The sequence below is a fragment of the Oryzias latipes genome (genome assembly GCF_053564925.1).
Source record: "Oryzias latipes strain Hd-rR chromosome 1 unlocalized genomic scaffold, Olatipes_Hd-rR_3.1 chr1_Y".
NCBI lineage: Eukaryota > Metazoa > Chordata > Actinopteri > Beloniformes > Adrianichthyidae > Oryzias > Oryzias latipes.
In genome coordinates, this window is record NW_027616335.1 from 4,471,019 (window position 1) to 4,494,773 (window position 23,755).

Consider the following 23,755-nt stretch of genomic DNA (forward strand, 5'->3'; position numbering starts at 1 on the left):
ACAATACACGCATGTTTGATGAACGATATTGCCAACAAGCTAAGAACAAAAGGAACAAACGGTCGAGTGATCGGGATATAGTTTGAGGTTCTCTTTCTTTCCACTAACGCTCATAAATAGGAATCACTAACTCCATAAGAAGCTTCATCTATCCTTCATTCTTTTTTATCCTCTATTCTTTTTGGGGTGTGCGAGACCAGAACATCTAAAATAAATGTTGTCGATCTAATTGCCATTAGCATTGGGGCAGAGGGAGCTGCTGGGGTTCTTATTGCTGCTCTCCATCTTTAAGTCAACACCAGACAGTCATCTGAAAGGTTCAATATGGGTTTTCTCATTAATGGCCAAATCCATTGGGTAACCAACTCGTGCTACCACCCCCCACCCCCCACTCCAAAGTCCCCAGGCTAGACTCCTCTCTCATTTAATTTAATGTCACTCCAATAGGACAAGCTCGCACTTATTTAACCAGTCCACCCTCAGGCAGCCGTGCACCTAGAGAGGCAGGGACATTTACACATACGAAAGCGTTTGCTGCAGCATTGCATCATCTGTTTATATAAAGCATGCACAACCTAATGTGTGCACCACAAAATCTTTGATATTTAAAAAAAAAACCAGCAAAACTGCTTAATTAGCTGCATTCTTATGATCCTTATTCTATTTGTTCCAGTTCCCCGAGGTATCGACGATGAAAATTCCTTATATGTGCTTTTATGAAAACAGAATAAAACATGTTAACATTCTTGGGCTACTTAAAAGGAGGCCTTTGTGTAGAACTTAGAGTAATAAACATGTTTGCACAGTGGGTTACTTAAATGAGAAGTGACACGTCGCTGTTGTTTTCTGCTGTTAACATGTGAAAGCTTCTGAAGACTTGTCTCAGCAGTCCTTTCTTTTTGAGTAGATTCCTCATCTAAATAGTCCCTTCCAAGCAAAGTGTCCCCACTGATGTGTTTTTCTATGACTGCCATAAGGCTGAGTTGAAGATAATAAACATTTAAATGCTTGATTACAGTCTCTAAAGTAATGTCACTGCTGATTCGACATACTGTTTATCAAAAAGGGCTCCCCAGCCGCACTTAAAGCAGCATTCCCTGCCAGAGCACTTGAGCTAATATATGCCAGTTAGAATTATATATGCATCCCTATTTCACACCCCTCCACTTACCCAAGCAGCATGCCAGTGTATTTAGTTGTCATAATGAGCTGTCATGCCTGATGTACCGCATGGGGACAGTGTGGCTGCCAGCTTTGTGTGTGTGTGTGTGTGTGTGTGTGTGTGTGTGTGTGTGTGTGTGTGTGTGTGTGTGTGTGTGCGTGTGTGCGTGTGTGCGTGTGTGCGTGTGTGCGTGTGTGCGTGTGTGCGTGTGTGCGTGTGTGCGTGCGTGCGTGCGTGCGTGCGTGCGTGCGCGCGTGTGTGTGTGTGGATCTTCAATGCAGATAATTGCATTCACAAAGGCTATTTCTGTGCAAAAGCATTAATGTCCCATCCAGAATCTAAGCTGCTTTTGTTTTATATTTGGATCCCTGATTTTTAGGATGAACCACACGGAACGAGATGTTCACATGAAACGGCAGCTGGTGGAAGACTTGAAGACGAGACTGAAGTTTCTGCAGGAGATGGAGAAAAGTTACCGGGGACAAGTAGAAGAGCTGGAGAAGAAGGTACTCGCACTCGACCCATAGTATGCTACTTAGCAGAGTTTGTTTTAAGGCTTTGTCAGACATTGGAGGGAACATGTGGACTGTGATTGTCATTTATGATAAGAGGTACCAGCTCAGGGCTTCAGCTCCTACAGTAACAGTACAGTAACCTCCCACTGTAACTGTTTTCCTTTTGATCTTCCTGAAAAGAGTAAAAATCTGCAGGTCATTTTGTCCTTAGTCCCTTGATAAAATTGATTCTAAAAATCTTTTGCTAGTTTATAATTACTCAGACCTTCTTGGCCTCCAGTTGGTAGAACCAGTCATAACTTAAAAGAACATTTAGTTTTTATCTATGCTGTAAAAGCTTTTCAAGCTCTGCAAAGCAGTTCAAGTTGTCTCTGTGTATGAAAACTACTTTACAAATAATCTAGCTTTTCTGTGCTTTTATCTGGTGCAAATGACATTTAACAGAATATTGGATACATTTAGACCTTTTTCCTTGTTGTGAAGCCTAATGTTTATTGTGTAACAGAAAATATATTACATGTTCTTTTATCATTTTAGTTGACACAAAGTAATTGAGGATCTATTTAACTTGTGTTAAATGTATATACCAGGTGTACACTAACTTCTTTGTAACCAATTTAACAGCAAACAATATGTTAGAGGAGTTGGTTTCTGTTTTTAGTTTTTTTAAGGCGGACTTTCTTCTTTTTATATTTCTCTGATTTTAATTTCAAATACATATGTATTTATTTTTCTTAACTGACAGGTAAAGGCTTTATCAGAGGAAGGCACCAACAGGAAATCCTTCATTGAATCTCTAAAGAGAAGATTAAATGTGGCAACAACAGAGAAAAGCCAATGTGAAGATTCCTGTGCAAAACTGAAAGAGGATCTTGGGAAAAAGGTAAAAAAAACCAAAGCATCAGACAGCAGCATATCTTTAGTTTTAAGTAGTATTGTGTAATGTTAGGTATTTGCAAATTCTTATCAAAATGAACAACCTTGGGAGTATTTCGGGCAGGCAGCTCGAGCAGTGCGTTTAACCTGATTACTCCTCCCTGCGGGCGGTTCAGCCCAATTAATTCACCTGTTCAGCGTCCTACTGAAGATCCAGGTGTGCGGCTCAAGCCCTCTTCGTTCAATTCTGCGAGCTCTGCGTTTGTCGCCCCACCCTCCTCCATGGCTTCCACCTGTGAGCTGCGTTAGGGGTGGTTTTAAACCTGAAGTTATCTATGGAGATCTCAGTTTTATTGTATCTGAATGGAGTCTATTACCAAACTAAAAGAAATATGGAAAAAAAAATCTTTCTCACGGGATTAGTTGTCTGACTAAAATACACGAAAGTTAGTATTCAACATTTTCTTACTTCTCACAGTGGAAAAGTTGTATTCATTAAAAATCACTTTAAGTACGCTTCTTTATGCTCAATTCTACTCATTTTAAAAATTAGAATATGGCATGGAAGATGATGACTTTAAAATAATTAAGCTTTGCTTTAAAGATTCAAAATGCAGTCACTTATTTGAATATACTTTGTACGAAATTTTATAAATTAAATCATTTGTTGGGAGTTTTACTTAATTAATGAATGAATTAGACTTTTGAGTTGAGTTGAAATCAGGTAACTAACTCCACCTGCGTATTTATTCTTAACAGGAGCAGCGCATTCAAGCCCTGCAGTCTCACGTAGCAGCCAGTGAGGCGGCTTTGGCCGCCTTGGAAAAGACAGCCCATGAACAAATGGAGGGTTTGACCCAGCAGAGTTCCAACACCATTGCCAAGCTTCAGAGACAGCTTGGCCAAATCTCTTCCCATCTGGAGCAGCTTCATTGTTTCATTAAGGTACTGTACTGCAGTAAATGAAAAAGTGCACACTTTGTATGCTGTTTCCATTAAGTCTTATAAATATAGTAGAATCCTGTCAACAGCATCTGCTGACTGGTGTTATTTTTTCAATAACAACCTCTGTAAAAACCGAATTGTGTTTTGGGTTAAAGAAAACTGCAATTATTGTTTCTTTGGCCTAATTCAATGTCTAGTTTTTGTGAACATTGGAGAGCCTGACTAAGCTTGATGAAGGCTTTTCGTCTCCTCTGCTTGGCTGACGTGTGTCTACCAGAGTAGAAAAGGGCCTGTCAGATAGATAACCATGGCAGAGCTGCTGTGCACACACATAAAACAAAACAAAAAACAAATAATAAACTCTTTTCAGTGCCAACCATTTAGTGCTACAATTTGGAAAAGTTTCTAAAATTGCCTTGTTTCATTTCGATGTGATTTTTATCCCACGACCTTCGTCTATCCAAGTGATGCTGTGTTTACCTGCATCTGGGGTCAGATGGTGATAAAAGCCTCATGTCCTGAAATGAAAGCTGCATGACACATCAAGGCTCATTCACAAAAAAACACGTAAATAAATAGTCGTGCTTCTATTAGTCTTCTCCTCCATTCCCATAACCCTAAGCTGTTGTGGCCATTTTGCTGTTGTTGAGGATTCACATCATTGTTTGTCTCCCTCTGGCTCTTGTGATCCCCTATAAGAACACCAAGCCCTTTGATTGGACTGGCTGACGTCCGGAGGAGATTTACTCTTGTCATGTATTGATCAGGACCGGAGGGCTGCATGTGTGTTAGTGCATGCGTGTAGATGTGTCTTTTATAAGGTTTCTTTTTTCTTTTGTTCTCTGTGCCCGTATGCACTGTGTGTGTATTTATGTTTGGAGAATTTTTTATTGTGTGCCAGACTCTCTTTTGGCCCCTGTGCTCGCCTTAGGCTGTAAGCTCTGCTCTTGAACTGCTAAACAGTGGCACCTTGTGCTGTGACTATTTCACATAATACACACTTTCACACAACCGGATCTGTTTTCTGCACGTTTAACTAGTCATCACCACTGAGAAATAACAACCACAAAAAGCTGCAAAAATACTTTTGTTTTTTTTGCACAACTTAGACTTAAAGAACCTTAAAAGTGATTTAACAATGTTTTCATCAGTTAGACCCATGTTTTAGGGCATATTTTATAATCTCCTTCTGCACTTTCATATTTATTTTGAGAGGTTACTTGAGTGAAAAAGTAAGTCATAAGTTTTAAAAGAATACTTTTTTGCTTGCCATCATCTTTCCCCATCATCACTTCAAGGATTATTTAATGAGGGAATCTTTTCCTGGATCTCTTCTCTAGTTGTCTTTTCTGCAGTTTGATGTAACTCTTACCTGGTGCCATTGAACATCTATTAAGCTGTAAATAAACTAGAAAAGAACATTTAATCAATGGGATTTGAATCCCTTCGGGCTAAACTTTGCTTTGAGATCACCAGCATAAGATTTATGTTTTGTTCTAAATATGTCAACTCAAAAACGAAAAATAACACGGCTTCTGTTTTAACTAAAAATATTGTTAAGAATGAAAATATGTTGCAAGTAATGGCGACTTGGGCCACAGAGTCTTAAAGATTTAGGACATAACAAGAGGTAAATAAAAGGTTTAGGGTAAGACCAAACAATTAAAAAATAAAGTATTTAGTGAAAACACTATGAAAACCAGAGTCTGCATGGACTTTTCAGAACAAATTTCCCCTGAGAAACTTGTATAAAGCAAAGAAAAAATCAAAGATGTTTATCTGGTTTTGTTTGTGATGACGTCTCTTAAAGCATTTTTCAGTGTGCATGTGTAATAACACATTTGATTTTTTTTTTTACCCGTCTACGACATGTTGCGCATCGCTTTGTGTTTTGTTTTTGTGTATTCTGAGTTTTCTTCCACGGCTATCAAACCAAGGTCAGCTTTTCAGTAGCTTTACAAGGGAATGATATAGAAGATTATTGCCTCGATCAATAAGCTCAAAATGAAGCAAAGGGGAGTTTACTTTATTGACTTTCCTGTGTACAGTGGCAGTTTTAACATTTAATTGTCTCTCTGTATTTAGAGCAAACTCTCATTTAGTGCCTGATAACCGTGCCATCCTTGGCCTTCCTCTTCTTTCCTGCCATACACTTGGGCACCATTTGAAACGGCCCTCATAGCTTAATTATTAACTGCGTTATGCTGCCCTGTTGTACCGTGAGACATTCAGAAAGCAAATAAATAAATGAATGGCTGTATTTTATGTGTTAGTAGCTCTCGCCCTCTCTCTGATGCATCATTTTCTGTCTGTGGAGAATTTTGCAAAACTTGGGGTGTGTTTAATATCAAAGCCGTGCTCCCTCAGCTTCCAATCGACAGGGCAACAAACCCTCAGGTCCACGTTCCTGCAGGAGAGTGCGAGACGAAACCAAGAGAATCTGACTTTGTCAAACTCAATATTCCTCCATAATGTACTAGGCCTCTCTGGCGCATGCTTGATCAATTTCGTTTTTTCATCTGCTAGACATCGCTATCCCTCTTGTTTTTCTTCATCAGTTTCATCATCCCTTCTTTTTCTTTTTCTTCTTTTTTTAAAAAAATTTAATTTCTTTTTCTCCCCTCCCCCTCAGACCTTGGCCAGCGAAATACTATTAGACGTTCAAGAGGTCAAGCAGCAGCTGATGAACAGGAGGAAACTGAAGCAGGCTAGCTCCATGGCAGCGAGGAACAACTTATCAGCCAAGTCTATGATCAAAGCCAAGTCGGTTGCTGCCTCCATTCTCAACATGTCAGAGAATGATCTAGCAGACATAATGGAACCCGATCAGGTAAGGCGAAGAAGCAGTCGTTTAGGATTCCATACCAGTTTTTATGATCAGTAAATCATGATTATTGCTACTAAGAAGATCTAATTAAAAGTTTTTATGTAATTGTTTCTGTGTAAATATATTTAAACATAATACCTTTGATCTACTTGTTTCAGTTCAGATAAAATCACTGACGAAAATCTGCTTTACTCTGGCCTCAGGGTAGAGGTACTTTGATTCCTGTTGGTGTGATAGATACAAAATAAGGAGAAAGTAGATCTCTGGGGTTTTTTTTTTCCTCCACCAATTCCAACTTCCCCAAAAAATCTCGTCTTTTGTACAATTTTTTATTGATGAGTAAAGTTTGATTGCATCCAAAGTTAGGGTTTAAATGTCTGCCAAGGTGTGTTGCCAATGGCTTGGGAAGTTACGCTGCCGTAAAGGAGTCAGTAATTAGGACTCAATCAGAAACCTGTCAATGCCTGCTATATATTTAAACCTCATACAAGGTTTAACCCTTTAGACCCGAGGCTTCCTCCAAGGGTTGAAACTTTCAATGCCCACATGTTGCATCAGGTCTGACTGGGTTACTTTGACTCTAGTTTTGTTGTACAGTTCCTTCCTCTCAGATCAAAAATCCTAGAAATTGGCTTTTATCTGTCAGCAGGTTGTAGTCATACTTGTTGAAGCCAATTTGATCATACAAACACCATTACTTGATTTTATCATTTGCATTTGTTTTATTTTTTCCTTCATCCAATCTTTATTTAACCAGGAAGGTCACTGAGAGTCAATTTTGCATTTACTGAGATGACCTTAGTCAGATAAAAAACCAAAATCATCAATTTAAACTTTTTGCTGTACAACTTCTCCCAGGTAGAGACCAGATTGTGTTCAGGGTGGAACTTACCTCAAAGATTACTCTAATTATCCAAACACATTTATATTAACAAGCTCTTAAACTGGACTTAAAAAAAAACAACCTTATCTACATCCAAATACTAAATGTTTCACTGTTTTAATACAAATGTCATCACACATCAAACTAGGCCCATGAAAGTGCTCTTTTTAGGGAAAACTGTTACACAAATGATTTAGATGCACCAATGTCTATGTTGTCTGGTTATATTAAAAAATTGCTTAAATGCAGAAAAATCAAATTTTGTGAAAGATTCTTACACTGTCTGCATTCAAGTACTTTTATGAACTCAGTGATTTCTTTAAATGTATTACATGACTAAATGTTTCAGAAGTTAAGATTTTAAATATGGTGTTTGTACATGTCCCTTCAAATTTTTTTTATTGTAGCAATTTTTATTTATTTATTTTTAGATCTGTATCTTAATTTCCTTCTTCGCCATTGTAAACTCATTTTTTGGTCAATACATTTTAAACAATCAATAAACTAAAGTTAGTGTTACTCATTTATCCAAAGATGACATTCAAAAAATGATCACCAACAGATTTTTCATATGCATATCATACACATGTAATTATAGTTTCTGAATTGTTTAAAGTATATTAACTTAAGTTTACTACTTTGTCATAATATATATATATATATATATATATATATATATATATATATATATATATATATATATATATATATATATATATATATATATATATATATATATATATATATATATATATATACACACTGTACAATGATAGGATTGTGTGGTTTCAGACTCAGGTGAGGTTTTGATAAATCCATTCATTTTCTAAAGCTACTAAATCCTTTTCAGGATCCCAGGGTTGCTGGAGCCTGTCCTAACTGCTATTGGGCAAGGACAGGGTACACCCTGGGCAGGTCATCAATATGTTATGGGGCTGCAACTAAACACATTCACACTTCCATCTAGGGATAATGTAGAAACACCTGTTTTTGGACTGGGGGAGGAAGCTGGAGAGCTTGGAGAAAACCCACGAGGAGAACATGCAAGCTCCACACAAAAAGAACCCAGCCAGGATTCAAACCAGGGACTTCTCACTGCTAACCACTGCACCACCATGCAACCTGGCTTTTTGATTAACGTTCTAACCGCGTCCAAAAGGTTTACGTTTGCACCTTAAATTTTTTGGATGAATTTATAGATGCAGTTGATGGGTTGAACATTTCCCTATTTGAGTCATTATCCAACACCGCATTAAACTAAGCAGACGTTCCCAGTATTATGGGGTAGTTATAGGGATATAGGGATAAGAGCAATTTAAAGTTCACCTTTCTTCTCAAACTCTTTATAGACCAAACCTTTGGTCAAAAAAATAGGAAGAAAATGGATAAAAAACTAAAAATAGTAATGTTAATTATATCAATAAAGAGTAACTTTGAACAAAGCCTTTAATATTATCAATTATATTTGTTAAATTATAGTAAAGTCTGGCTTATCAGAAGCACAGTTAAAAATAAGTAGTACTGACTCGAGACTTTTAAATACCGGTAAATTCTTTCTGCTGTCAAGCATCATTAAGGTGTCTTTTGAGGAAAGACTAACACCCTTACTGTCTTTTGTAACTAGAATGTAGGTGTGAAAACTGAAAGAGACTGTTTGCTAATCTGAAAATCTCCGATTTGCTCTAAGAAATCCAAGAGTTCTGATTAAAGGCAAGTTTTTCAGCCTTTCACTCTGAGCTCAGATTGTGTTTGTCTCAGATGAACTGCAAGAAAGTCGAAAGTTAAATGGTAAACCCTGCTGGTGACAATTGGTATGTAAAGGGATTATGTTCATGACAGTACAATTAGAGAAAGACTGAACACATATAGTTTGTGTGAGACTGCAACAAAAGACAGCATATTCCCTTAGCCTTTACTAACACGCCACCGCATCCATTTTTAGACCTAGTTTTAGTCAGTATTCAAGGCACCAGAGTCTGAAAGAAGGAGAATGCTGTGTTATGTCAGTCTTAACCAATTTGCAGATTTCTGTTGCACAGATGCCTAAAACCTCACAACTTTATTTGCAGGTGCAACCTCTAAGTTTACACACACAAACACACCTCCACATGTGCCAATTTACAGCAGTGGAAGCCCTGTCACATCATTTCGTGAGCAAACACTTGGACTTGCAGTGCAGAGGTAATGCATAAGTGCTGAGGTGCACATGAGCGGGCAGTCCAACCTGTTCATTAGCGCTAACAAGGCTGCTTCTCTTTAAGGTCTTTATTATAGAGCACTATGCAAAGGTGCACTGGCATACACTGCCACTGTGCCTCTAGAGAGCTTCTTCAAGGTCTCACCTAATGTGATGCTACCTTTCAGCCTTAAGCAGGGTCAGGCCGAGGTAAGCCACTGTGGTACTATCTCTCTGGAAGGATCACACTGTGATACCCAAGGTTTTGACTTTTTTTTACATAATCTGTCTACAAAGTAAATACTACTAATCCTAAAAGAATCAATGTTTTCAGACACGAGCACAGTTCTCATTTTTTAGTGTCTACCATTTCTCATACCCTGTTTTTTTTTTTTTTTTTTTTTTTTTTTTTTTTAAATGATGTGTGTTTGCTGTTTTTATTTACAGACTACAGAGGGGTACGGTCAGAGTTCCAGAGACCAGGAGTGGCTTGATCACCTAAACCTCATCCTCCAGCAGAAGGTCAGGTTCCCAACATTCATTTAACTTTTTTTTAATGCTGATGTCTCCAGCTAAATATCACTCAAGACGTTTTTGCAGTTGCCACTAATAACTGAGTTACTTTTCTCTGCAAGATCAAAGTTGACACATAGTTCTGGAAGTGAAAAATAAATTTGATTTCCACTTTTATGCCCTCAAAAGGCATTCCTAACACACACATATGCATTCACTTACTACAGTTTTAAGATACTTGAACTTTATATAAAGAATGACACTCTTAGTATTAGGTTTAAAAAAAAGGGCAAAGAAGAAAACGGAATTTTCTATGACATGGAGCATGATGCAACTCTTGTGGACCTACAATGTCATCACAGAAAAGCATCTTTTTCAACATTTTTTTTCTGAGTGTGCAAATGTTTTTTTAATGTTATTTTTGCTTTTAAAAGTTAAAAAAATGTTTATAGGATGATAAATTATTCAGTTTATTAGATGTTACATTTTTTCGGCTTTTATAATAATTTAGGTAATTATTTATTCTTAATAATTAGTTACTCAAAGCGACTAAAATGTTGTGTTTTATCTCAAGGTCTTGACTTTTCCGTAAACTAGTTTGACAAATGTACCACTTTATTAGTCTAAATGTAATTAGGGCACCAAGATTTACCCAGTAACAATAGATCACGCAGAACTGCCATCCCGCCCCAGTAGTTGTGCTCTAGGCTCAAGAACAATGATGTAAAAGATGAAACAAAAAAAGGCGAGTACATCATCTCTGTTGGAGCCTTTTGTGTGCACTCAGCCACTCATCTGTGAGTGCTCTGCTGGAGCTTCACTTGAGCACTGTCAACCTCTGCTAGCTGTGATACGTGTTCGAGAGTATGAGAGTGATTGAGAGTGTCGAATGTGTGTCTCGTCTCTGTTCATGTCAGGAGCTGCTGCAGGCACTCATGCGTCGCCTCCGCACCACGACACACACCAGACACAGTTCTCTTGTTCCCCAGATCTTCTCCTGACCTTTCCACCTTCCTCTCCCCCTCCCACACTAGCGCGCGCACACACACACACACACACAGCACTTCTCTGAATCCATGTTTTTCCCTTCTAGCTGGACAGCTCTCAGTCCCTGCTCTGTCTTTCGTCCTCCACTGTCCCGCATTCCTCTCTTTCCCTCCCTCCCTCTCTGGCTCAGACCCCGAGGCAGCTTGTTAGTGGGGAACTAAATATTGATTTGGCGGGCCTGTCGATGCCGGGAGAATGAGCTAGTGTCCACTAGAGACCTCGGCACCGGCAGCCTGCTATCGACGTTTTCCGTGGGCAGAACAGGGGTGGTGAAGGAAGGGGGGGGGGGGGGGGGCTGTAGCTGCTGTACGCAGTGGAGGAGGAGAAGAGCCGAGTATGACAAGGCTGAGACTTGCCCCCAGGTCCCTGTGGGGACCGCTGGGACCACCACAGTCATCCCCCTTCACTGAATCAGACTTTTTCTATCCCCTTTCAAGTCCATCTTGTTCTGTTTTTTGTTTATTTATTTATATACATGTACTTCTCTCTGTCTTCCAGTTTCTTTTTGCTTTCTGTGTTTTTAAATTGTTCTTTTGTATCCAATGGACACCAAGCTCTCTGCCTATGTACAGTTGAACATTTCTAAACCAAAATGGAATATTGAATGCTTTTTTATTTTTTTTAGGTAGGCGCATTGTCAAAGCTGATCATTATAAGTGCATTAAAGAACTAAAGAATTACAAACTGTATTTTAACATGTTATAATGGCATTTTTCTCATCATTGAAGACATATATAAGCTGTTATGGGCTGTAAGCTAGCAGGGGGGAGAGTAAACAAAGGAATGAAGGGAAAGATTACTATGTGCCACAACTTGGAGGGTAATTTCTAATTTGCTACTCCAGCTCTGCAGAAACTATGTCCAAGAAAGACAGGCCTGTTGATTGTGCTTAAAAATCGCATAATCATAATTAAAAACCACTGGGAGCGCTTTTACAATAGATCAAAAGATGATCGGAGTGGGACTTTAAGAGAATTCAGCAGCACATTGCTGAAGTCTACAAATCGACTGTGACTTGGGTAACTCTTGGACTTCAGGGACTCCTAGCTTCTTCTCTAGCCTGTGCACATATCACCAACCAGAACATCTGTGAAGTTTAACAGCCCGGCTTGTCACCCTGCCTGTGACATTAATAACCAACTTTCCTAATGGTGGAATGATGATGCGCAGACCTGAACTTACACAGTCTACCTCAGATGAAGACGGGGAGACAGAAATAGATCCAGTGAAAAGAAAGACGGGAGAGATCCATGTCCTTAACTGACTGTTCTGTCACTGAAAGAGGATGAGGTTATGTCCATCTGCTGGTGTGTGCCACGTCCGGATCCGTGTACACTTGTGCGCGAGCCGTGCGCTCTCACAACAGCCTCATCTTGTCACTGTCAGTGCCTAATGGAGCTGCCAGTGGGACAGCACTTTATTATCTCAGTGGCCCTGTCAATGGCCAAACCCATCACTTGCCGTCTTTGTGTGTGTGTGTTTGTGTGTGGGTGTGTGTGTGTGTGTGTGGGTAAGTTTTTTTTCTACTTGACAATGTCATAAGTCTCCAAAAGAGGTATGTGTGTCTTCAACTCACTGTGGGTTATTTTTCGCAATCACTGTCATGCGCTGCCACATGTCAACATAACAAGAAGGAGAGCCGTGTGAAATACTAGCAAATTGGGCGACGGAGATCTAAAGTTATGTATCTGCATGTGAGCTGCTTTACCGCCTCCTCTCTTTATGTCAAAGAAGCCATAGATCCCCCCCACACAAGCCCATATATCCGCTCAAAACAAAATGAAACATTGTGTTCATTTTCTCTTCCCTAAACTCTACTGGAGAGTTAATGAAATCAAACTGGATGCTTCACAAGGGAGAGCCACCATGAGGAGCGCTCCATAGCCGGGATCAAGGGACAGTGATACCTAATAATCATGAGTAGGCAAGGGAGTGCACAGCGTGGCTCCACTGCTGCATACCATGAATAAGGCCAGCAGTGAAGATGGAGTGTCCGTGTGGGCCACGAGCTCCAAACACCAGCCCGGGGAAGCATTGATTTAATTGCCTTTGGTTTATTTGTGGAGTCCTAATTATTGACTGGAGGTAGAATTTAATGGGCCGAGTCTTTATGAAGACAGGGAAATGACTGGCTTCTGCTGCCGGCCAATAATGAAAGGACGAGTGTGTGTTCAGGTCTGCAAACACACACACAAACACTTCCTCCAGATAATTTTTCACACTCATTTTGTATACCTATCTCAAAGCTCATGACAGTATAATAAGATTTAAAAAGTCATTGACTGTGTTGATTTCTTTATGAGAGGACAGCGCTTTGGTTTACTGGTGTTGGGGTGGCGCTGAGGGCCTGCTAATATTTACCTCACAATCACACTCTGGGGAGATGTACAAGCATCACTTCTTATCAGCTTCCCAGCCATAACAAGCAGGTAAACTCGTTTTAAGAGAGATGAAGAGACAGGCCAGACCAACCTGGACCAAACATACATAACCTTATATAATATGCTAGGCTTGTATGTGTGGTCTCCAAGACAGAAATCATTTCAGAGAGGCCTTGCTTAGCCTTATTAGGGGTAGACACAGGTATATGAATATCACATAGTGGGTTTGTTGCTCCACTTACTCCATTGGTGCTTAAACTAACAGCTCTCAACACATGGGATGTTTTATTTCCCGACAGCTGTAATGTGCAGACAAACTTTTCTGTTGTGTGGTCCTGCGAGGGTGACAGACGGCGTGTTGTGTGGCCTATTATGGCAATGTAATGACAAGAAACGGCTCCGACTCGCACTCTTCTCTCTGAAGGAAAGTGACTAATTAAGCCTCATTTAATGATTGAGCAAATTAAATCATCCACTCTTTTTTTGTCTCTGTGAGTGCATTTGTATCCGTGAAGAGGGGACTTTAGCACAGCCTTGATTCTGTAAATGCGTCACTGAAACGGCAATGGGGATTGGGAAAAGAGCTTGCTGAATGCATCTAGTCTACTGGAGCACAGTGAAACTAATATTACCTTTCGGAGGAAAAAATTGTCTAGATGTGTTAAAATCACTTAAGAAGTTAGTTTATATAATGTTTTTCTGCCTTCCTTGACGGTCCAAAGGGCTTTACAGTGAAGCTATGTTCACACAGAGCATGTGACCCGCGCTTATGAACGCACCAAACACAGATTCCTAAATGCGCATTTAGCAGGGAGGGTGCCTTTTCTTTTTTTTTTGTGATAGTGTTCACTAGTGCATGTCCGTCATCGACCATTGGAAGAGGGTTGGAAGAGGGCAAAATGGACGTAAAGCTTGAAAACCAACCCAGTGACCTTGTGGAAGAGTGTCCCCCAGACACATGAGTTCAAATCCAGGCCAGTTCAGACCAAAGATTCTTAAAACGGGACCCAGTGCCTCTCTGCTTGGCACTCAGCATTATGGGGTTGAATTGGGGCGGGGTTAAACCACCAAATGGTTTCTGAGTGTGACTGTGTCTGCAGCTCAGCGCCCCCCCCTTGGGGATGGGTCAAACGTGGAAAACTCATCGAAGTGCGTGACACTTAATGGGACGTTAAGGGGCCTATATTGGGCCTTTCTGAAGCATGTAAACTATATCCAAATATATTTTAATATATAATTTGGTACACAAATGAACACATTTTTATGATATGTTAGTTTTTTTCACAGCTCATTTTCCTACCCGGAAGTAAGACGACTCGATCTCTGAGGCACCGCCTTTCTGCTCTGTGTAGGGATCGCCCATTTCATGACGTCAACCTAGAGCCAAACTTTTGCAAAGACGGATGGTTGCATACTGTGCATATGAAAGGAAACGTTGTTGCAGATCTTGTTCCATGGAGAAAGTGTGTATGTTAGCCTGGGGGCCATGCTGGCAGCGCAGACTGTCTTTCATACGTATGAAATGAATGAATACGAGAACCCGCTCATTTTCGTGGATTGGGAGGGGCTTGTTTTTAATGGAATACTCAGACATGGATCAAAATACCCCTTTTGGTTTGTTTTTTGTGAGGAATTAACAATATTAAAAACTTTAAAGCTCTATAGGTTAATTTTTATGATATAAACCCTCTAACTCTAAAACTTTGACTTGAAGATTGTAGAAACTTGCATGTGAGAGTTTTGTATGGAGAAGCCCAAAACACGCGAATGCATTGTCTTTCCTTTAGAAGTGGTCACTTGAACGTGTGTTGCCGAAGGCGGTGTGAATGTAGCTTCACCTTCCCATTCACACACTGATGGCGGCTCCACTGCCTAACACCGGTGCCAATGTATGGTTCAGTGTCTTGCCCAAAGACCCTTTGGCACATGGGCAGACAAGGAAGGAACCGAAATTGTGATCTTCCAATCAGAGGTGGAGCACTCTACTTCTGCACCACAGCCACCCTCTCATATCAAGTTCTTTCTTTACCTCAACCAGTGAGTCAAACTTCCTCTTGTTGATCGCTGAATTTCACCTGCAGGTTGCACCTCTTTTGCGCGCTTACCTCTTTTCTATATTTATTCTCCAATCGTGCCCAAATCACCTAGTTTTCTCACCTAATGAGTAGGAACCTGCAACAAAGACTGGGGCTTTTGCTGTTTAATCTTGGGTGTATTTAGGTCAGATCGCTAACAAATTCATGTTGTACATCGAAATGATGTTTCCAAACAGTGTATCAAGAAAATGAGAGATTTTTAATTACAGTATTTGTGGCCCCAAGTGTCCAATTCCCTTTCATATCAGTCCCCGGCGGCCTAAAAGGGAGAAAAAGAGAGGGATCCTCTTTGCTGCAAGGGGTGGTAATTATGAAGGAGAGCAGGAGAATAGGCTTGTTGGTGATTTTTCTTACCTGAGCCCTGTTTGCTTATGTGACACATTCATTATTGGAGGTAATCAAATGCAAGGCTTCTTAGTTTGGTACCTTTGTGCTTTTTTTAATCTACTTATAATGTTGTTGTTGTTATTCCCCAGTTTAATAAATTTGATTTTCAAACAAAAGTGAGAAGATCAAAGATCAAAGAGATTTATTTTCTCCCCTATGAGGAAAAAGCTACCATACCTACTTTTTTCTTTACCTTGACAAGTGGCCTACATTGGTGAGAACTCACCTGCGAGGGACAAAGATTTAATGCAAGAATAGTTTTTGTGCGCATCAGTGGTTATTTATTATTACTGTAAAAATGATAAAAACATATATTTTTGGTAACATGCCCAATCATGTCCAAATCTATCGTTTATTCACAATATTCTCTGCAAAAAGAGTTGGCCTAAAAACAGGAAAATCACTAGAAAGTTTTAAAACATTTCTATCCAGTACGCAAGTACATTTTCACTTAAGTGAACTGATTTTGATAGAGTTTTATATCGTATTTCTAGATATCAAAATACACACACACGTTGAAAAAGGGAAAAATACGTTTAAAAAGCTAACTGTTATATAGGATTACTTCACATTAGATGTTATACAACCCATTAAGGATTTTTTTGCTAGTTTTAAGCAACTGGTATGTGAGTAACTAATTGTAGTTCATTTTGCTTCCAGTGACAAAGAAATGGTGTAATAAGTGGAAATGACTCATTTGGAACAAAACGAGAAGAATAGCAGCTTAGTACAAGTTGGGCTATCTTAATAAATCCTCTTAAAATCTAAAACTAGCACTTATTCTTAGAACATAAATCTGCTTTATCGTTTGCAAAAGACTAAAAAAGAATTCCAGTCAAACATATGAATATTTATTGAACTTAAAAAAATCGTCCTTAAAATTGAACCAAAAATGACAGATGATCTTGAATATTTTCTGAGTCTGAAATCAAGTTGTTCTATGGTGAAGTGTATGAAGAAAAATGACTTGGACTCATTTAAAAAAGTAATGTTCTTATTTTTAGTTCCTACCTCTTAATGGGACAAAAAGTGATCAAATTACTTTGAGAAAAGCTTGGAAAGGTGCTAAATAGGGCTGCAACATATGAGGAAAACTGGCGATATGCGATATTAGTGATCTATATTGTGATGACGATATAACTTGCGATACATGAACAAATAGCAAAACAACAACAACCAAATTCCATTTCACTGCAACAGTTTCATTTAAATAATCGTTAACAAATTACATAAATTATACTCTAATGACCCTCGTCTACATAGGAGGCAGGAATCTAACATCCAATGGCTTCATCTGATTGGTCAAATGCATAAATGGATGTATTTGATTCGTTAAATGCTTTAAGCTGCCATAAGATTGTTTTAGCACATTTAAGGTAATCATTTATTGCAATTTTCACCATCTTTTGCGATATGCGTATTGCACAGCTTGATATTGCAATAAATTTCCGTTTTTTTTGTGCAGCCTATTGCTAAACCTGGTAAAATATCTTGAATGTCTACAAAAAAGGTTTTAAATCTTTGGAAGTATCAAATAGTTTGCAGTGGAGCCATAAAAAGACTTTATCTGATGACAGCATGCAGATGTTTCATCTTATACCTTTTAGGCTTTTTGATTTCCCCTCTTTGTTTCATTCAGATATCCAGCTGCTCGACACTGGGACTTACAAATTGGACCTTTTGAAACGACGGTGCCGAGCTGTTCAGAGACAAAAGAGCTGCAATGATCGATCTTTTATGTAAAAGCGAAGACTCTCGTGTGTAATGCCACTATCACACAGCAGTCACTGGAGGGCTGAAACTTTGAGCTGCTCCTTGCCTTTAGGTGCGCCCCAGGGCTGTGGAATGGCAGTGTCATTTAATTGGCTCCTAAAAACACTTTTTTGCTCACAGTCCGTGATCTTATCTTCGCACACATTCGCGCATGCTTGTCTGTGCCTTTACACGACAGTCGGCTCCTGAAAGACGCTCATAAAATCATACCTAGAGAAAAGCTCTGCTCTGCAGGGCCTGTTGAATAGTAATGGATGTGGAGTTAGCATGGGATGATGCTACTGTAGCTGTTGTAGTTTTGCCAAGGGGGACAGGGTCACTTGCAAAACAGTGACTGCTTAGCGCTAGTTCTGGTGATAGTTCTGCCAGAGGGGACAGAGGCCCAAGCTAAATCAGCTGTAGCATAACATTAGTGCCAGTTCTTAAAACAGCCTTAAGCAGCCCAGGGGATCCAGCAGAGCAGCTGCATCAGAGCTAACCTCCAACCATCCTGCAGGGTATCAGTCCTCAGCCAATGTGCTGGTTAGATAAAAGAGATGATAGTCATGCTTGTCCCTTTTGTGAGCATGTGGATGAATACATTTGACCAGAAATCTGCTCACAGAGGTAGAAAATCATTAGAAAGTGTGAAATATATATACAAAAAAAAACTACTTTTTTCCTTTTGATTTGACAACTTTCAGAAGACTTTGTGCTGGAGCTGTTAATTCCTCATGTGGTGTTTGTGTTGACAGTCTCATAAAAAGCTTAAATGTTTAAAAAGTTCAAATTGTATTTGTGGAGGCTTTTTTTTATAAAATTACTAAATATTGGGTCAAATTAGAAATTTATTTCATCGTTTTGATATCAGTTTTTGACTTAAATTAAACTCTGAGTTTATCTAGCTCATGTTTACCTGTTGGTGTTGTTTACTCACATTCCCGTATCGGGACTCTTAATGATCCAGTCTGTCTTTGCCGTCCCACAGAGCCCCGTGTTGTGGCTGTGTCTCTATTTTAGTGCATTTGTTTGCATAGTTAGTGGCTCTAAATGCAATTAGCTGATTAAGACATGTGTGTGTTTGCGCACACACTCTTGTGTGTGTGTGTGTTGGTGTGTGTGTGTGTGTGTGTGTGTGTGTGTGTGTGTGTGTGTGTGTGTGTGTGTGTGTGTGTGTGTAAGACTGGGTGAATCCTCCCCGGAGGACAGAGCCAGAGGAAGATGTCTCAGCAGTTACTTGAGAGTAGTGTTCTCTGAGGAGCAGCTCTGTGTTTTTGCATCCGGTGCTGCTGAAGTTCACACATTTATGCCAGTGCATACACACACGCACAAACACACAACTTCACAGTGCACACGTCCCAGAATTCCCTTTAATAACGAGGAAAAGATGTCATGGAGTAGGAAGACTACATGAGTGTGTGCGAGTAGGTAATGGCTTTTCAGGCAGATCACAAATGTTTTATGAAGGTGTCAAATCCTGGTGTTGGAATGTTTGTTTCATTAAAACACGAATGTTATTCCAATAGTTATATGACCTTTTAGGGAAAAATGCCATTTAAAATGATACTTGTCAGTCAAACATCACAACCTGAACATTTACCACCACTATAGCTGTCCCCAAAAAATAACAGTTTTTTTTCTTTTTTAATAAAGGGGTGAAAGTTTGTTATTTTAGTAAGCTTGATGAACTGCACCTAACTCCTGGTATGTTCATTTCTTAAAAAGCTACACACTTAGCATCTTCGTGTTTCCATAACAACTAAGCACACACACACAATCTCCGTATTTAACCTTTTGAATATTGCATGATTTATTGGACTGTTGTCACAATCCTGTCTTTGCAGCAATGAGACCTTTCTTTGCACAAACCATTTTATGCTCCAGATATGCTCTTTTTTTTATAAAGCTAAAAACCATTTTCATGAGCTTCCAAGCAGTTTAATGTCGAGGTTTCAAAGAAGCATTAATCAATAGATTCTATATTAAGCAGCTAAAGAATGGTTACTTTGGTTTTCATGGCTGTCTGTCTTTTTGGTACTGACATACCAAAATAATGTTTGTTTTTTTTATATATTTTTAAAAAATATTTTCAATTTCTCCCCTTTCTGATCATTTTCTAGTTTAATCCGTCAAAGAGGCACAGCCTGGAAGCGCGTTTACTTTCAAAATAGATGCTACTGGTGGAATATACTAATGGGAATTTGATATGTGTGAAAAAAAAATCCACAATGATACGGAAACATGTTATCATTGTTCAAAAATGTAGGTTTAGATGTAATTAGCAGCAGGATTGACTCGAAAGCTGCAGCTCTGTTGCTTGCAGAGGGAATTGTATTGTCAAAATATTCAGCAGGAACACTTCCTCGGGCATTTCACAGGTCCAAAGGCTCCATCTGGGGCTCTCTTGTTTCACAAAATGGCAAACAGACCTCCTGACAAACTTCCAAATCTCCAAAATCTTTTATTTACTTTTTAATTTAATTTTATTTTTTTAACAGTGGTGCATTTGTGTTTTCCTCATTTTCCTCGACTCTATCGGAAATCACCTCTCCGTGTCTCATTTCTGTCTTTTGTTCACCTGCAGATCCCCACAGCCAGCCAGCTCATGCAGGCTGTGCGTGTGAAGATGAAGGAGAGGAAAGTGCTGACAGAAGAGCTGGCCGTGCTCACAACACCAGTCAGCGAAAAACCCTGACTCCCTGGGCTGCGACTGGGAAAACTGTCATCCTCTTCTTTTTGCCTCCCTCTTTCCTTACCCGGTTCCTCCTCTGTGGGAGCTGGGCTGAGCCAAGCTGAGCCGGGGCGGCAGAACCAATATTTGTGAGAAAAGCGCGGCCTCCTCCCTCAGGGCCACTGGCTCAACACAGCACTCCAGCTTTTGTAAATGAGCCCTCGACATCTGTGTTAGTACTCACCGCACTACATCTAACTGACAAGGTGCTCCAGTGCCAAGTTCATTTCCAGCACAGCCACTCTCCTTCACACAGTTCAGACCCAGGTGATAAAACATATGCTTACCCAAACCTTTACCAGACACTCTCTGCTCTTTTTCTTTGACACACTGAGAAGCTCATTATCGCTTAACACTGCAGTGGCAAGTCAGGACTGTGGTAGAGTAACACAAATGTTAGAAAGCCAGTGCATCAAATCCTCTTCAAGGATGCATTTTTTGAAAGATTTCTTTTTCCTTGGCTTCTATTCTTGATCGTTTTGTCTAATAATTTATTTGACAATTATTTTATAAATCTCTGAACATGGATTGTCATTTTGCTCACAAAATGCCTGTTTGTAAATAAAAACAAAATTCAATTTTGTTGTTGTTGTTTTGGTCCGTCTTGAGTAAATTGTCGTGCAGTGGACAAGCAGGGAGGGGCTTCTTAAGTACTGTTCACTAGTGCTTGTCCACCACTTACAGTTGGAAGAGTCCTGGTGTGAAATGTCGAAGCGGTGCAAATCTGGTGAATCTTTTTCTTTCACAGCTCTATTCCAATACACAAAAGACTTGATGTCATAGAATTCCAGCCAGGCACAAACTCCAATTAATAATTTCTCCCCCATGATCAATGTTGGCCCTTTCATGAATCATCCATACGTCACTACCAAATCCAAGTCCCTGATTGGTCAAGGTTTGCTCTGGCTTAACTTTTAACCTGCATCCAATGGCTGCGCATTTTGTACCTAGAGCCTGAAAACGGTCTAAAAATGTGCAAACATGAGAATTTTTTGTGCAGAAGCTCAAAACGTGTATATACGCCTGTTTACATAAACTTTCTTTGGAAGTAGTCGCTTGAACACGCATTGCCGAGGGCGGTGTAAACGTAGCTTGATGGTGCAGGGTTCTGCACCTGTCCTGATTGACAGGTGCCTGTTGGCATGGTTTCTGTCTGAAACAAGTGACCCCTGTCGTTGACACCATTAACAAGAATGGTTTTGCACACACACACACACACCTACAGCAGCGGCACATTAGCAAGAAACATTTTTCATCTTCCTTTTCCTCTGTGATTACTATTTTAAATATTGAATGATTTTTTTGGCTCCCATCCTTGAGTTGGCATCCTGCACAGGAGGCCTTAATATTGTCTTTTTCCTTTTTGACCTTTTCCTTGTTTTGTTTTTCCTCCTTTTTTGCCTCCCTGTTTTCATTTTTACTATGTATAATGAACAATAATGTGAGAAATCCTCCATTCAGGAATTAAAAAAGAAATAATTTCACTTTATAATCCCCCCCTCCCCACACAAATATATGCTAATGATGTCGTTTTCCTTTATCTTTCTATAATAAAGGATTAGGCCAGAACTGTCTCTAGCTGCAACTCGGGGACCAATTTAGCTGGGATTTCAGGAGAGACGAACCCCAGTGGTTAATTACCATTCATTAACATAGTTTGCATCTTTTCTTCTGGATACCCAGGAGCCAGCTATTGTCAATATTTGTCCCATATAAACTTCTCCAGTGTTGTTCCAGTCACTGTCCTCCAGCACAATGCGGCTAACGACAAACATTAATAAGTCAAAAATCCTGTGGCACGGCAGATAAAAAAAGAGCAAAACATTAGTGCTATGCAAATGATCCCACCCCTCCCTGACTGTTTTTTTCTTATTCTTCTCTTCTTTTTAGCTTTTACTGCACAGTCAACATATTTGCTCGCCGAGCCTGCCATCCGGCCTAGTCTGACACACTTGTGCTATTTCTGTGACATATTCAAATGCGGGCCCCTTCAGCTTGTTCTCCCTCGGGTTTAATTAACCTGGTCTTGCCTCTGATGCTCCCACAGTGAAGATGTTAAAAATGATCTTGAAAACACTCTTCGTCTCACCCAATATTCTTCACTCACACCAGCTTTTCCCCGCTAGGTGTCGTGGATGATTCCTCTTTTGTTTTTTTTCGTTTGTTTGTCGTTTTTCTTGTCTTTTTCCCTTCTTCTCTTGTATTATTCTCATTAGAAATTTCCGTTGGGAATCATTTTGATCAAATTAAAAGTTTTTCTTTTCTTCCACTTTAATTGGTTTGGGTGCAGTGTCATTTATCCCTTTTTTCTCACTTTTTTGCCTTTTGTTTTCTCCACAGATTCAGCCGTAAAATGTTCCAGAAGAAGGTTAGTGCCTTGACTTTAGGGTTAGTCAAAAATAAGAGGCATCCTGTTCTTTTATTTATTTTTTTTATTTTTATTTTTTACTTATGAGTTCCTTTTATCTAGTGTGACTGCATGCCACTTGGGTGGGAGGATGCACCGAGAATACAAAGAACTGCCAGTACGCAAACTGAGAATTTCTTAAGCCTCCAATTGATGCACAATTAGTCCTTGAAGATTTGGTTCGACAGCTGTGGATGAACACAAGACGGCCGCTGGTGGTTTCCATCACTTCACTGACACAGTTTCACACACCAGCTATCGCTGCCAATACGTCGATTTGCTCTGATTTGATAGCAGACACTTGGCACCGACATAAATAACAAGGTGCCAAATATGCTTTTGAAAAATGTATAATGCAACATGTTTACTGTTTTCATTGTGTCTATCCTCAGATCCGCAGAGAGCTGGTTCAGAAACGAGAGGTAGATGCTGTTTACCCAGTGGATGACACAAACCTCAACCAGGTATCGGTCTGGTGGTAAATATTGAAGCGCACAGGTTCCCTTTCCAAATCTATTTATGTATAATGTTTAATATTAGAACAGATGGCACTTTGAAAAAAGGAAGGCTTGTCCTGATGTACATATGCTATGTACACATCCTCACTGATCTTCACTCAAACAAGTCCTTTATCCTCCTCTACTGTGCTCCAGACATGAAACGGCAGCAGATTATGGGTGGATGCAGCCCGCCGTGGGAAGCTAGGGAGCAGATAAAAAGGAAAGCCACTCGGGGGAATAAAGCTATGTTTTGATGCTGTGTGATAAAGTGGAGGCAGAGGGCCAAAGGTAGTGGAACGTTATGCTCTCCACTGTATCCATACTTTATAATCCCTTTTTTCAGGTTTGGCTTCCTGATGCTTTTCCGGTGCTCTTCTTGGACTTCCTGCACTCTCACGTTTGCCATCTGTACGAACTGTCCTGCGTCTCTCTGCTTCTTTAAAACTGGGATCTGAGCTTTCGGAGAGGCAGAAAGAAAAGACACTGGGTTTGGGGTTGATCTGGTTTCTAGTCTTTTTGTTTTTTCAAACATGGGAAAGTAGCAGCACACATCTTTT

At 39.7% G+C, this 23,755-nt stretch overlaps 1 protein-coding gene and 1 long non-coding RNA gene across 10 annotated transcripts in view; both read left to right on the forward strand.

Annotated features, from left to right (window-relative positions):
• LOC101171889 (centlein, centrosomal protein) overlaps nucleotides 1-20,869 on the forward strand; it is a 202,270-nt gene extending 181,401 nt beyond the window's left edge. For all 9 annotated transcript variants that reach the window (XM_078943539.1, XM_078943535.1, XM_078943538.1 and 6 more), the window contains 6 exons: nucleotides 1,542-1,668; nucleotides 2,423-2,560; nucleotides 3,313-3,498; nucleotides 6,131-6,328; nucleotides 9,832-9,906; nucleotides 20,145-20,869. In XM_078943539.1, the coding sequence (XP_078799665.1) occupies nucleotides 1,542-1,668; nucleotides 2,423-2,560; nucleotides 3,313-3,498; nucleotides 6,131-6,328; nucleotides 9,832-9,906; nucleotides 20,145-20,255 (835 nt within the window). In that variant the 3' untranslated portion in view covers nucleotides 20,256-20,869. The remainder of the gene's footprint in view (nucleotides 1-1,541; nucleotides 1,669-2,422; nucleotides 2,561-3,312; nucleotides 3,499-6,130; nucleotides 6,329-9,831; nucleotides 9,907-20,144) is intronic.
• A 1,655-nt stretch (nucleotides 20,870-22,524) lies between these two features.
• LOC144990344 (uncharacterized) lies at nucleotides 22,525-23,472 on the forward strand. Its single transcript, XR_013654330.1, has 3 exons — nucleotides 22,525-22,659; nucleotides 23,091-23,162; nucleotides 23,352-23,472. It is a non-coding gene; the product is annotated as an uncharacterized LOC144990344 (long non-coding RNA).
• Nucleotides 23,473-23,755: the final 283 nt, after the last annotated feature.